The 12,404-nt window shown below is 45.8% G+C and overlaps 1 protein-coding gene across 1 annotated transcript in view; it reads left to right on the top strand.

Annotated features, from left to right (window-relative positions):
• The first annotated feature begins 375 nt into the window (after positions 1–375).
• Positions 376–12,404, top strand: part of GFOD1 (Gfo/Idh/MocA-like oxidoreductase domain containing 1) — a 70,914-nt gene continuing 58,885 nt past the window's right edge. Inside the window, exon 1 of the mRNA XM_086841341.1 lies at positions 376–840. Within this exon, the coding sequence (XP_086697467.1) occupies positions 588–840 (253 nt within the window). The 5' untranslated portion in view covers positions 376–587. The remainder of the gene's footprint in view (positions 841–12,404) is intronic.

Genomic DNA, 12,404 nt, shown 5'->3' with positions numbered 1-12,404 from the left:
ATCCTCCAGCGGGGGAAGAGGTGGGCGAAGTAGGGAAGTCTCCGGAGATGCCTCGATACCGACGGCAAGCCCCGGCGGTGCCGGGGAGCGCACCTGCGGCCGACGCCCGCCCCGCGCCCCCGCCGCTCCCGGGGCGCTCCCGGCGGCGCCGGTGCCGGCGGCGGGGCGGTGCCGGGGCTGGCGGCCGCCAATGGCGCGGCGGGGGCGGTGCGGGCGGTGCAGGAACACCCGGGAGGTGACAGCGACGCGCCGCCCTCCCGGCGGCGAGCGGGCGCCGGCGAACATGGCAGAGGAGCGGCGCTGAGCCCGCGCCGCCGCCCGGGGAAGGGCGGTCGCCCCTGCGCGCCCCGCGTCCGCCGAAGGGAGCGCGGCGCCGGGGCCTCCGCGGGGCTGTGTGTGATGGTGGCGGCATGGCGGGGCAGCCGGCGGCCGCGGCGCTGCTGAGGCGGGGGGCGGCTGGTCCCGGCCCCGGCGGCGGCAGCAGCAGCAGCGGTATCGAGCGGGGGCTGCCTCCCTCTCCCCGCTGAGAGGAGGAGGGAGCGCCTCGCCTCGCCTCGCCTCGCCGTGCCACCCGCCTCGCCGCCGCCATGCTGCCCGGGGTGGGGGTGTTCGGCACCGGGCTGACGGCGCGGGTGATCGTGCCGCTGCTGAAGGCGGAGGGCTTCGCCGTGAAGGCGCTGTGGGGCCGCACGCCCGAGGAGGCGGAGGAGCTGGCCAAGGAGATGAGCGTCCCCTTCTACACCAGCCGCATCGACGAGGTGCTGCTGCACCAGGACGTCGACCTGGTCTGCGTCAACCTGCCGCCGCCGCTCACCCGGCAGGTCGCCGTCAAGACCCTGGGTGAGTGCGGGCGGCCGCGGGGGCGACCCCGCCTCGGATCGGGATTCGCGCTCTCCTCGGGCTGAATGGAATCGAGCCTCTCCCCTCGGCGCGGAGTTTTCCCTTCGCTTTGCTCTTCAGCCCTCTTCCCCGTTCCCGTGTCCCCGGAGAGGGGCTGGCCGAGCCGCGGGTGCAGGCCGAGGTCCGGCGGGGCGCGGGGGATGGCGCTGCGGCAGCTCGGTGTGTGACATCCCGTATCCCCGGGCCCCGCCGGCGTGCTCCCTCGGCACCGGGGACCCGCCCCTCCGCGATGCTCGGGCAAGCCAGGGCCGCGCCTGACACCCGCGGGTGCGGGAGGAGGGGGCAGGTGTCATCCGTGCCGTGGGAAAAAGGAGAAAGTCGCGGTAAAAGGGAGGAAATAATCGTCTCGCCCGCCGGTTCCCATCGGCGCCTGGCAGGGGAGCGGGGAGCCGAGCAGCGCGCCCGCCCCGGGGCAGCCGCGCTGCTCGGGGGGTGCGGGTGTCCTTGCTGCCCCCGGGACCCCGGCTGCGAACCGGGGAGGGAGGCAGGAAGCGGTGACAGCAGAGGAAACGCTGTTACAGCCGAGGCTTAGCCAAGCTCACGTACAAAGGGAAGGAGGGACTGAAAAAGTAGGCATGCACTGTGGTGAGCTGCTCTGGTTCCAGGCGTGCGAAAGCGGGCCGCATCTCGCTTTCTCCTGTGTGAGCGCAAGTCTGGTCTTTACTCTCCCAGCTTCAGGATCTCTGATCCTCGGACACCGGCTTTCCGATGGATTTTAGTGGAAGCACCTTCCGCGGTAAAGAAGTCTTAATTTGTCCACTCAAATGTAGGTGACAAAAGGTGAAAATGAGGGGAAAAAGCTGTGAGGTGTTGGCGCTGAGAGCGTGGAGGTTTATGAGCCGGGGTGGCTGGTTCGGCTCTGGGGCTGCGGCTAAGGAGGCTGATTGCTATCGCTCTCAGCCTCATAAATGTGTGTGCTGTGTCGTAGTGTTAAATTGCTACTAGCGTGCTCATTAGAATTAGTCACCATTCAAATGCTGCTAATATCGCAGCCAGCTAGTGTTTTCAACATTTAAAATTATGCAATTGAGGAAATTAAGTCAGTAACCTTAAGAAAAAAAAATCCTGCCTCAAGTACAGCATAGGCATTTGTCTGGAATCTTTGCTCAGTGTTACTTTCTGTGCTCAGAAATGCTTGTTCTTTGAGTCAGAACATTTGCTTTTCTTTTATAATACACTTACTTGACTTTTTCCTGAAGATGCTACTCTTGCACCAGAAACCTGACTTGCTTGCCAGAATGATATGTGAATGAATTTATAATGTAGAAGTACATATCCCACAAAACACATCTAAAGGACAGTGTAAAGTAACAAGGTTCCACGGTTGACACATACTAATTTGGCGACAATTGTGTCGGTTTTCCTGTGACACTGTCTTGCAGGTGTTGCTCATGGAAGTCTCCCGGCTTGCCTTGTGATCTTAGAGGTAGAGTCCCATGAGGTTTCAGGCAGACACAAGGCATCTGTTAGAAGAGCAAAATTTCTGAAATAATAAAGAAACACAATTGATGTACTTTTTCTCAGAGGGACAGACACATGTCTAGCATAATAAAGTAATAATGTTTTATCCTTCTCTGAATATTTGCAGATTAAAGAAGAAGGGAAAAAAGGTCTGTTCTCAAACATGAGCTGAATTCATGAATGGTTCTATGAGTTGATGTAGCTGAGATGTTAATGGCAAGTTGCTGATGCAATCTGCTAACAACGGACCAGAGCAGGAAAAGAAGTGTTTTCTCCCTGTTTGTTTGAGCAGCACCATTATTGGTTCCCTGTCGCCTCTAGATAAAGGGTTTCCTCCCTTTCTCCAGCAGTCGTTGTTTGTATGTTGTAAGGGTAACAAAGTTTGTTAAAAATGCATGGAATGGTCACTGAACAGGAGCTAAACAGGTTACAAGATGACAACGTGCAGCATCTGATTATTTTTTTTATGGTGTTTTACTTAAAAAATTGTAACAGAAATAGATCTTGGACTGACTATAAATAACTCCTCTCACAGTTATCTCAGAGGTAAATTTTATTGATTTTTTTTTTTTTTAAATTTTTATTTTAATACAGACGTTGGTTCTGTGACAATGAAAGTTCTTGCATGTTCTTTTAGGTAAAAACAGGGAGCTAGAGCAGCAGTTCCCAAACTGCTGAGAGGAATATCTCTGCTGGCAGCTCTGTCTCCTGGTCCTGCTGTGCCCTTCATGGCTTGGGAACTGCTGTGCCCTGGAGTGATTATTTTGCTTTAATCAATGAATTTTCTGGTTTGTGGGAGAAACTGCAATTCAAGTGGGAGGTTCATAAGTCTCTGGTAAACAGGGGCAATGTTGTATAGACTGAGGAAAGCAAATAATGAAAAAAGCATTCCTTACTTTTGAAATTTCACACAAAAACTACTATGTAACAGCTAATGATAGGACATAGATGGGGATATCAGAGGTTCTACCAGATGGATATATAAACAGATAAATCAGATGGAGATCTGGGAGGTGTAAACATAATGTCCTGCATTGAAGTAGAAGAGGTTGAGAAATCATGAGTTGCTTGTTAATAGCATGCATGACTGTCTTCTCTATTACAGAATGCGTATCTGGCCTGGGAAGAGACAGGGACCAACTTTTCTTTGGTACCCGTGTTTTGTTTTAAATGGTCTTGTTTCCTAAACCTGTGTTCTCATTTGTTGAAGTTTCATTATTAAAAAGTAAAAGCCAAGGAAGCAGTTGCTGGTGTTTCCATCAACCATCTAGAGCTGCGTTTACACTGTGAATTTGCAGCACATTAAGTCCCCTCTGGCCTGTTTCTGATGCAGACTCCAGAGGTGAAGGTGGGGTGAAACAGGTGTCCCCACAGCTGTGTTTAACTCTGGCCACTTGGCAGGAAGGACTCAGTTGTTTTGTTTTCACAGATGCACCTGACATGCAGATGTGTTGCTACTTGAAATGTGTTTTTGTCATAGTGGCCCATGAACTGCTGTTGAAACAGAAGCGTATGAATACATGCCCCGGCTGAGGAAGTTCCCAAATTGTGGCTTCCTGGCAGCTGTTGAGGGGAGAAAATGAGAGAAATAAAGCTTCAAACTTGCCCTGTTAGAGCTTTTCCTCTAAACCTCTGCTGCCCCTCTCTATTGCAACCAAGGTTCCTGAGCTGCATCTGACTCTATGGTGGTTTTCTTAGGAGTTGGATCAGTGTTGGACAAGTCTTTGGAACCAACTGAGAAATCAAGAGAGAATGGGAAACCAGGCTGGTTTGAACAGTGAACAAAAGCACCAATAAAGCATGTGGTATTTTATGTGAAATACGCTGATGGCCTCTGTCACTTCTGGATTAAAAAGGAATCAAATTCTTTGTTTGCTTCTACAAAATGGGCCTGATTGACCTTTTGCCTTTCTTGCCCCTGGTCTGTCCTGTTCACTTAGGAGGTCTTTTTATTATTGCTTTGTATTCGCTCCCTGGAGCATGATACAAAGCTGATGTCCTGACTGACTTGCTGCTTGGTGGTCAAAAAAAGATCAGTGGGTGAATATTAAGGTAAGCATTCCTTACCTTACCAGGAGAACAATCCTGCTGTTGAATAGGGTGGTTTTCCTTCTCACTGAACTGAAACTTTCAGTGTGTTTGCTAGAAGTTGTCCTCTTTTCCCCTCCCTGCATGCTTCAGCAGTACAGTAGTATCCCAAGCCTGATCAGGCAGGGGAGATGTGTTTGCATACAGGGAATGAAATGTGTCACCTATTGAGTGCCTATTTGAGCCCAGCATCAGCAGAGCTGCTAGTACAGACAGTTTCATCTAGTATCACCTAGTTCAAAACTGTCAGCACATGACTTTTCCCAGTGTAATCCCTCCTCAGTCAATTAGATTTGACATTCTTCAGATCCTGACTGAAACACTTGGTTGGTGAGACGGAGTAGCTGCCACATCAGGTGAAGTGATTTACTGTGTGTGGTTCTGAGAAGACCTTGGCGACATTTCGTCTTAAAGGCACAGATGTTTCTACGTGCCTGGTCCTGTTGGTGTTTGTGTCAAGTCAGCTTGGATAAAGAAAACTTACTCCTGAGTTCCACATAAATGTTTCTGGGGACCAAATGTTTTGCTTTCAAGAAGACTCAAGTACCAGATGTTTAGCATATCTCAGGAGATGTTATCCTTGATTCTATTTACAGTTGTTTTGCTTATTCTTTCATCCCAAGTTAAGAACAGGAACACTGAGCTGTGTGTTGAATATTTACTGCACGTATTTGCAGCCACGTCTACACAGTATTAGTTTTTAAAATGTTTATGTTGTAGTAGCACATGGTAGGAGTCCCTTCTGCCTGGGGACTACACAGAATGACTTTCCCAGCCCTCCAGAAGCTGCTCCTCTTAAGGAGCACTTGAAGTTTTTTGCTGATTCGTGGTTCTTCTATATTAGCTTGTGGTCATGATGGAGCATCTTTATTTAGAGAGGAGCATAAATAGTAGTGTTCAGATCCTTACCTTCCCACCCCTTCACGGGAAGCACTGGCACCACATAGGCATATAGAATAGGCCTGCTGCCTAAAATGTGTTTGTCAGAACTCCTTGTTAAAGCACTGACAGTATTACTGCTGGATCTATCTCTGAGGTGGGAGGGATATCAAGCTGCAGTGAAGTAATTTACAGATCTGATGCAATCTCTGATTAATTTCTATGTTCCTCTGCACCCATGCAAGTTGAGCAGAGGTTAGGGTTGTAGCAGTAGATAAAACTCAGTCCAGAGTTTATAAAGCATTAGGATTCTTGGGGAAGAGATGCCCTATTAAGGGAAAACATTATCATGACAATTTATTATTAATAACAATGTAATTTCTGTCCTGTAATATTGAGTTTAAATTTGATCTAACAGCAGTGACTTTCAGCAGGACATGCTCCTGTACTCGGAAGGCAGATGACTTTGCGGCATATTAAATGTGAATTATGGTCATCTTACTGCAAAAGAAGTCAGATGAAGTGCTGTCTATCTTCAATCAGCAGGGCTAGCAAAGGCTGTGATGCCTTTTTTTACTTTTATTGGAAAGGCAGTCCAAAGAGCCTGCTGGCAATTGGCTGCATGTCATCTTTCTACTCGAGTGATGAAGGTATACCACAGAAAATGGCATCTAACTCTTCCATTGACCTTTTTCTCTCAGTACAGCAGACCTTTAGTGCCAGTATTATTTCTGTAAAATTCCTACAGAGATATTGGGCCTCTGAGACAGCTGAGTTAAAGAGCAGCGGTCAGGTTTAAAAACAAAGCGAATAAAAATAATAATAAAAAAGCAGAAAACCTCCCACCTCTTGTTTCCTTTCTGACCTTCAAATCAAAGGCGTGTTTTCATTTTCCCCCAATTTCTCTTTTCTGTGTGAAAGTAGCTACCAGTTCTGTTGTTACACTGGTAGGTGGGTTGGGAGCCCAGAATGGGCAAAACTTGGAATACTGGGGCAGTGAGCTTATGCTGTGGTGATGACACACCCAAATTTGCCTAGCCTAAAAACCAGCCAGTTATGATGGAAATGGCTGTTTTAAACAGTGTTAGGTATGAAGATCCTACTGTTATCCTGTGTCCAGTCAGGTCAGTGTGTGTTGCTGCATTTCTTCCCTATATAAACAGAGTGCTTGGCCTTGGGGATCCCAAGATTTTGTCTCCAGACCAGTGTAGGCAACTGAAGTGGGTTGGGCTGAATCTCCTCAGGATGGCTGTGGGTGTAGCCTTGGCCCACTCAGCTGGAGGAGGGCACATGTGGAAAGCAGCATCTCGAGTTTGTAGGTTACTGTCTGCTGTCAAATTTTACTGTGCTCTGTAGGTGAGTTGGTTGAAACAAATGGCAGCCCAAGCTCTCAGCAGCTCTGCTTCTCCCTGTGATTTAAATAGCAAAATGTGCTGGAGCACAGACACCTTTCTTCCAGCTGCTTGACTGCTGGGGGCTTGGACCTTTGGCATGGTGAAGTGAAGAAAATGAGAGCAGTGCTGACCTCTGCCAGTGTTTGATTTGATCTGTCATGCTTTGTTAGGCAGAGCCCATAGTCAGGGGTGATACTTTGAAGAGAAATCTTTCATTTAATAGATGTGTCAGGGCTGCTGTTTTTTGGGTTTTTTTTTTTTGCTTTTTTTTTTTGTTTATTTTATTTTATTTTTCCCATATCTTTGTGTAGGCAAATGCTTACGACCTCTATCATTTCAGTGTGCTTTGATCACTATTGTTGTGCTATTCTGCTCTTACATTCTGTTAGCAATGGTGGCAAAAACAGCTTTTTTTCTTTTTTTTTACCATCTCTGGTGCTGGAAAAACTCATCTGTTCAAAGACTGGTGCACAGCAGGGCTGTTTCCAGCACAGGTCCTCCTAGGGCACCCTTGTCAGTGCTAACAGTGCCAGCATTAGCAGCACAATAATATCTTGATTTAGCGTTGCAAACAGATAAGAGGTAGAGTAGCACTCCAGGATGTAGCTTCTGGCATGGCTGAGGAAGACTTGACTAGTGTAAGCTAGGTAAAAAAGGGCTGGAAGTAGTAAAATATCTCCCATAATGAAACTGGCGTTGGTGCTGAAGGTGTAGACATGCGCGTCTAGGCTTGTGGCTGCGCTGGTGAGGATCCCGTTTTTCACTTGATGTCACAGTTTGTACAGTGAATATCACATAGACAATATCTTGTGCAGCTGGTTTTGTGGTTTTTTTTTTTTTTGGTTAAAATGGCACAGCTGTGCTGTTGCACAAACAGAAAATGTGCCACAGAACTTGATTCTATGAGAAGATGAGACAGTATTGATAAAAGGTGTGTTTATGCTGCTGGAGCTGTGCCCAGGTTAAGTATGGTAATTATTTAACTTGTAAAGTAAATTATTGCACTCCTCTAACATGGGAAACATTAGAAGACATTTTATTGTTATTGTTGTTATTCTTTCTTGCATTGCTTTGTACCTTCATTCTTAACAGGCAGTGGCCACTGTGATGCCTGCTGCGGTACTGAGCTGTCTGATCCCTCTGTGACTTTGTCCTGTTGCTTGGTTTTATGGACTTGAGTTGCTGAGTTTTCAGTGGTGTAGGTAAAAGGAAGGACTTGCAAGCTGCTTCTGTTGTTCCAGATTTTGAAAGAATATTAAATAATAAATAAAGGAAGAATATGTAGATGAATGCAGAGAAGGGAAAATACGTTGAACAAATAAAATTACTGGATTTTTCAAGCTTCCCATAGTTGCCTCTTTTCTCTCTTTTGTTTGTTTTTTTTGTTCTTTTTCTTAAGCCCTCTCATGCCTGAGATTGACAGTAAGTGACAGGTTTTCTGTATGCTCCTGACGTGGATAGTTGAGCACAACCCTGGATAGAGGCGGGGTAAAAGCTCTGCAAGATGCTAGATACGTTGTTCTATCTGCTTTTGTTTGAAAACTAGGTAAATTGTGTTAGAGCATATTGCAGCTTTCTGTCCTTTTGGACGTGCAGTAGATTTTGCCCACTGTGCAATAATGATGGCAGAGCACCAAGGATGAAAATGGAGTAAAATTTCCGTGATAGCCAAGATGTATTTATCACAGGCCACTGCGGTGCAACAACCCCCTCCCCTGTTAATATCTGTTTGCCACAGCACTATTTTGAGTGGCTATGAATTGTTCTTGTTGCTTCAAACCACTGAAGCAGAAGTGTTTACCTCACTGCTTTTTGCTTATTTTCCATGTAACAAACTCTGGGCTCGTAAGAGTGAGCTGTCAAAGTCAGTGACTTCATTTGCAAGGTCAGCATGCATACATGTAACAAAACCACACTCCTTAAAAAAATTATTTCAAGTCTCAAATATTGATTTAAACAAATTTATTTAAATGGCTATATAATTAAAGAGGGACAATCCCTTGTGTAGGTTTCCTAAATTGATTTAAGGCCTGGTCTGCACATAGATTTTTGTACCAGTATAATTATGACTGCAAGGGCATGGTGTCTTTAATGCATTGTGTGGTCACCAGCTGGTGTGACTTGGCATGAGCGCCGTTCTGCCAGCACAGTGGCACGTGTGTGTGGTACAGGTTATTCCTGCTCCTGTGCAGGCATTAGCAGTCACTTGCATCTTTCGAGTGTTCAGCTGGCACAGGTGTTACAGGTATAGTCCAGCTCTAGGTGTATGGGTATAGCTGTGCTCTGCATAAAGATGGGCCATATATTCATTCAAGTGGTTTATGGTTGTGGACACTGTGAGGAATGTGATTCGGCTTTTGGGTCACCGTGAGTTTGGAGACCTTTGAACAAAAGTCTGTGCTTGCTCAGGAGCTGGCTATGCCAAAAATGTGGTGAAGAGCGGAGGAGGATGAACCTTGCTGCCCTGCTGGCCATGACCGCCTGTGTCTGACAAGACTCATCCACTTGGCAGGTGTGAACGTAATTGTCCTTGAGCACTGTGAATGCCTGGGATAGCTGCACTTCCAGGTGGTGGAACTGGCATCCAGGGTATCATAAACACCAGATCTTACTAATACACAGGTTTGACTTACAGAGTAACAGGAGTTGTAGGGAACTGTGGAGAGTTTATCCCCTTTTCTCCTTTGGAAATAGACCAAAGTATCCTTTGTTTTAGCATAGCCAGGGCTAATGATGAAAGTTTGTTCTTTATCAGGCCAAACTCCTGAGTATGAGCATGGTGAAGAGCACAGAAAATGAGAACATGGTGTGAGGAACTTGCTTGGTAGTAAATGTAAGAGTAAACATAGTGATTTAACACAGGGAGTAAAATTGCTTCTGTCATTTGCTGCTGTGCTAGAGTTTATCTCAGGGTGAAAACTGGTGCTTTCAATTCCATCACAGCAGCAGTCACAGCTTTAGTGAAGCAGATGGAAGTGAAAAAAAGGCAGCACCTTTGTTTTGCATTCTGATGTTTCCATGGCTTTTATCAGCAATAAAGACCCTTGTTTTGGCACTTCCTTGCAGTGAATGTTTGGCTGTCTTCAGCTCTTCCAAGTGGCAATTTTTTTGCCAAGAAATGCCCAGAAGGGAGGTCATGGTTGAATTAAATACTGTTTCTGGGGTACTGGGCTTCCACATGGCTAATGAGAAGCCTTAATACAGAGAGCTGTTCAAAATCCAAATGGAGTCAAGCAAGGAGAGAGAACTATAAAATAGTAATTATCCTTGCTGTGCTGGAGTGATGTTGCTTAAAAATGTGAAACCGAGGGCTGGGCCGAGTACTCGAAATTCTTTCTCTTGGTGTCTGTACCTATAGTTTCATATATGTATAAAAATTTTTAAAAAAACATTAAAGTAAAAAATATATAAATTAAAAATTCCTGGAAGTCCCTCCCCTTCCTTCACTTCCTCAGCCCATAAAAGACAATGCAACTATTAGTGTTTCATGTGGGGATAGGAAAGGGGAGAAAAAATAGCTGGGAGAACATCAGAAACAATTGCAGCTCAGCTTATGTGCATCAAAATAAATTCCAGAAATGTGCCTGAAAGTTGTATGTAAAAGCTTTGATTCTGATTGTGCTTGCTCCACTGTAAATGCAATTAAAGCTCTACTGAATCAAAGGAAATAGTTGATATTTATGATGACATTATTGAGAACACATTGTGGCCCGAAAGAAAATCCAACTGTGCTTCAGGGAGAGGGGCCTGGCCTTGCAGATCTGTGTACTCTCAGCAAAGACATCTCTGTCAATTTAGGAGATGATTGGTGGGAGTCTTGGGACACAGCTCTGCAAACCTTTGATTACAAGTAGTCTTCTTGAAGACAAAAATCACTGATTCCTTATACAGAATATCTGTAAGGCACAGTAATTCATGTAAGTGGGAATTTGCTTGCAAACTGCTTTTGTATCTGTTCATCAAAAAAATCTGAAGATATAGCTACGTCTGTGCAATTTGGTAGCTCGATATAGTTGTGTTTCTCTAGCATATTATGGCAGCAAATCTGTAGGAATGAAAAATGGAAAATATTTGGAGCAGAGGTGCATAGATACCTTAGCCATAGCCTACAAAAATCTATCACTAAATGAGTGTGACAGAGCTTGCAGAACTCTTTTGACTTGCTGCTTGCCTTGAAGGAACTTGACAGTTTAGTTCTGGGAAAGATGCTTTGTGGTTAAACAGCATGAGATGCTTGGATAAAGACTTTCTTCTCAGGCAGAGTGCTAAGCAACACTCCCTGAGACTAGTTTGTGGATACAGCGTTATCTGAATGCATGAGAAGGTGTCCTGAATTTAAAATTAATGTTGCTGAAGAATTCTATTTAAAAATCTGTGTCATGAGATGCTTCTTTTGTAGGGGTGACATCTTTGATGAGTATGTGTGGACATGGCCTGTGACTATTGGTGTAGCTTGAGAGAACCATGGACCTGAAGTGTAATTCTGAATATATTTTTTAAACTGCCACATACCCATTAGGAAAAAATACTTTGACGTATTGTATGCCTGAAATGAGGAAGTTGTGTTCACAAGCCATCTTGCTTCTGTCTCATGAATGCTGTTCTGCTTGCTTGTGAGATTTGATGCTGTCTAGCAGACTTATTTATGCCTTTGATTATAGTGCTGTCTCTCAGCTTGTCATATAAATTTAATTGTGATGGTACCATGGTTGTCGTCGTTTGAAATTATGGACTTGTTCACGTAGGCGAAAGTGATCCTTCACAAGGCCTGATGATGTGCACAGATGTTTTGGCAGCTGCTGAGACCACACCTGCTTCCATTTGTGTGCAGAGGGACCTGACCCTTTACATGTCAGGTGGGGATAAAACTGTTCCACTATATCCTTGTTGTGTGTTTGATGAGACTCCTATTTGCTCTAAGCAAGAGTGGTGTGATGAGAATTAATCTTCAGAATTTCTGTCCTGAGCTTCCATTCTCTGTAACACAGGTTGTGTGTTTTTAATTAGATTGCACTTACCTGCCTTCCTGAAGGTGGTTTCATCTTTCAGGATGCCCAAAACTACAGACCAGGGATGAGGGAGCACAGGGAAATGAAGGGATTTGCTGAAGTTTGGGTGGGAAGCTGGTGGCAGAGGCAGAAGGTGAGGCCTCTGAGGTCTGCCCTTCTCTTTCACTGTGGGATCTGCTGCAGCTGGACGCTGTTGAGGATGATAATCACGGGAAGCACATCTGAGCTGCTGGAGGAGGACCAGTCGCTGTCACTCTGGTCAGGGCTTTTCCTTTTCGAGATTGTGGAGGGACTCTAAAACCAGAGTGGGAAGAGAGGACTGGGTAGAGTGCAGAGTAACCTGGTTTACAGTGCAGATAGCCTTTACTGCTACTCTTGGTGTCCCTTTTTAATGTGTACAGGGCAGCTCATGAAGGAATTGCAAGGACTGTTTGAGGCACTGAATATTTTGTGGGTTATTAATGTCAGTAATCAGCTTTCCAGTGCTGGAGCTTTATCTAACAGATGCTACAAAAAAACAACAAAAAAAGCCTTAATAAGACAGCTTACTATGAGCAGTGATGTCTCAGCACCTGGGAGACTTGTTTATTTATTTTTAATGAACTATGGAGTTTCTCTTTAGTATTTGTTATGGCCCTCTGCCCACTCAAAAACCCTTTTCTTTAGCAAATGG

Source organism: Cyanistes caeruleus, chromosome 1 (assembly GCF_971803275.1).
Source record: "Cyanistes caeruleus chromosome 1, bCyaCae1.hap1.1, whole genome shotgun sequence".
Classification (NCBI taxonomy): Eukaryota; Metazoa; Chordata; class Aves; order Passeriformes; family Paridae; genus Cyanistes; species Cyanistes caeruleus.
Note: the sequence above shows the minus strand (reverse complement) of the source record. Positions and strands in the feature narration are given on the sequence as shown.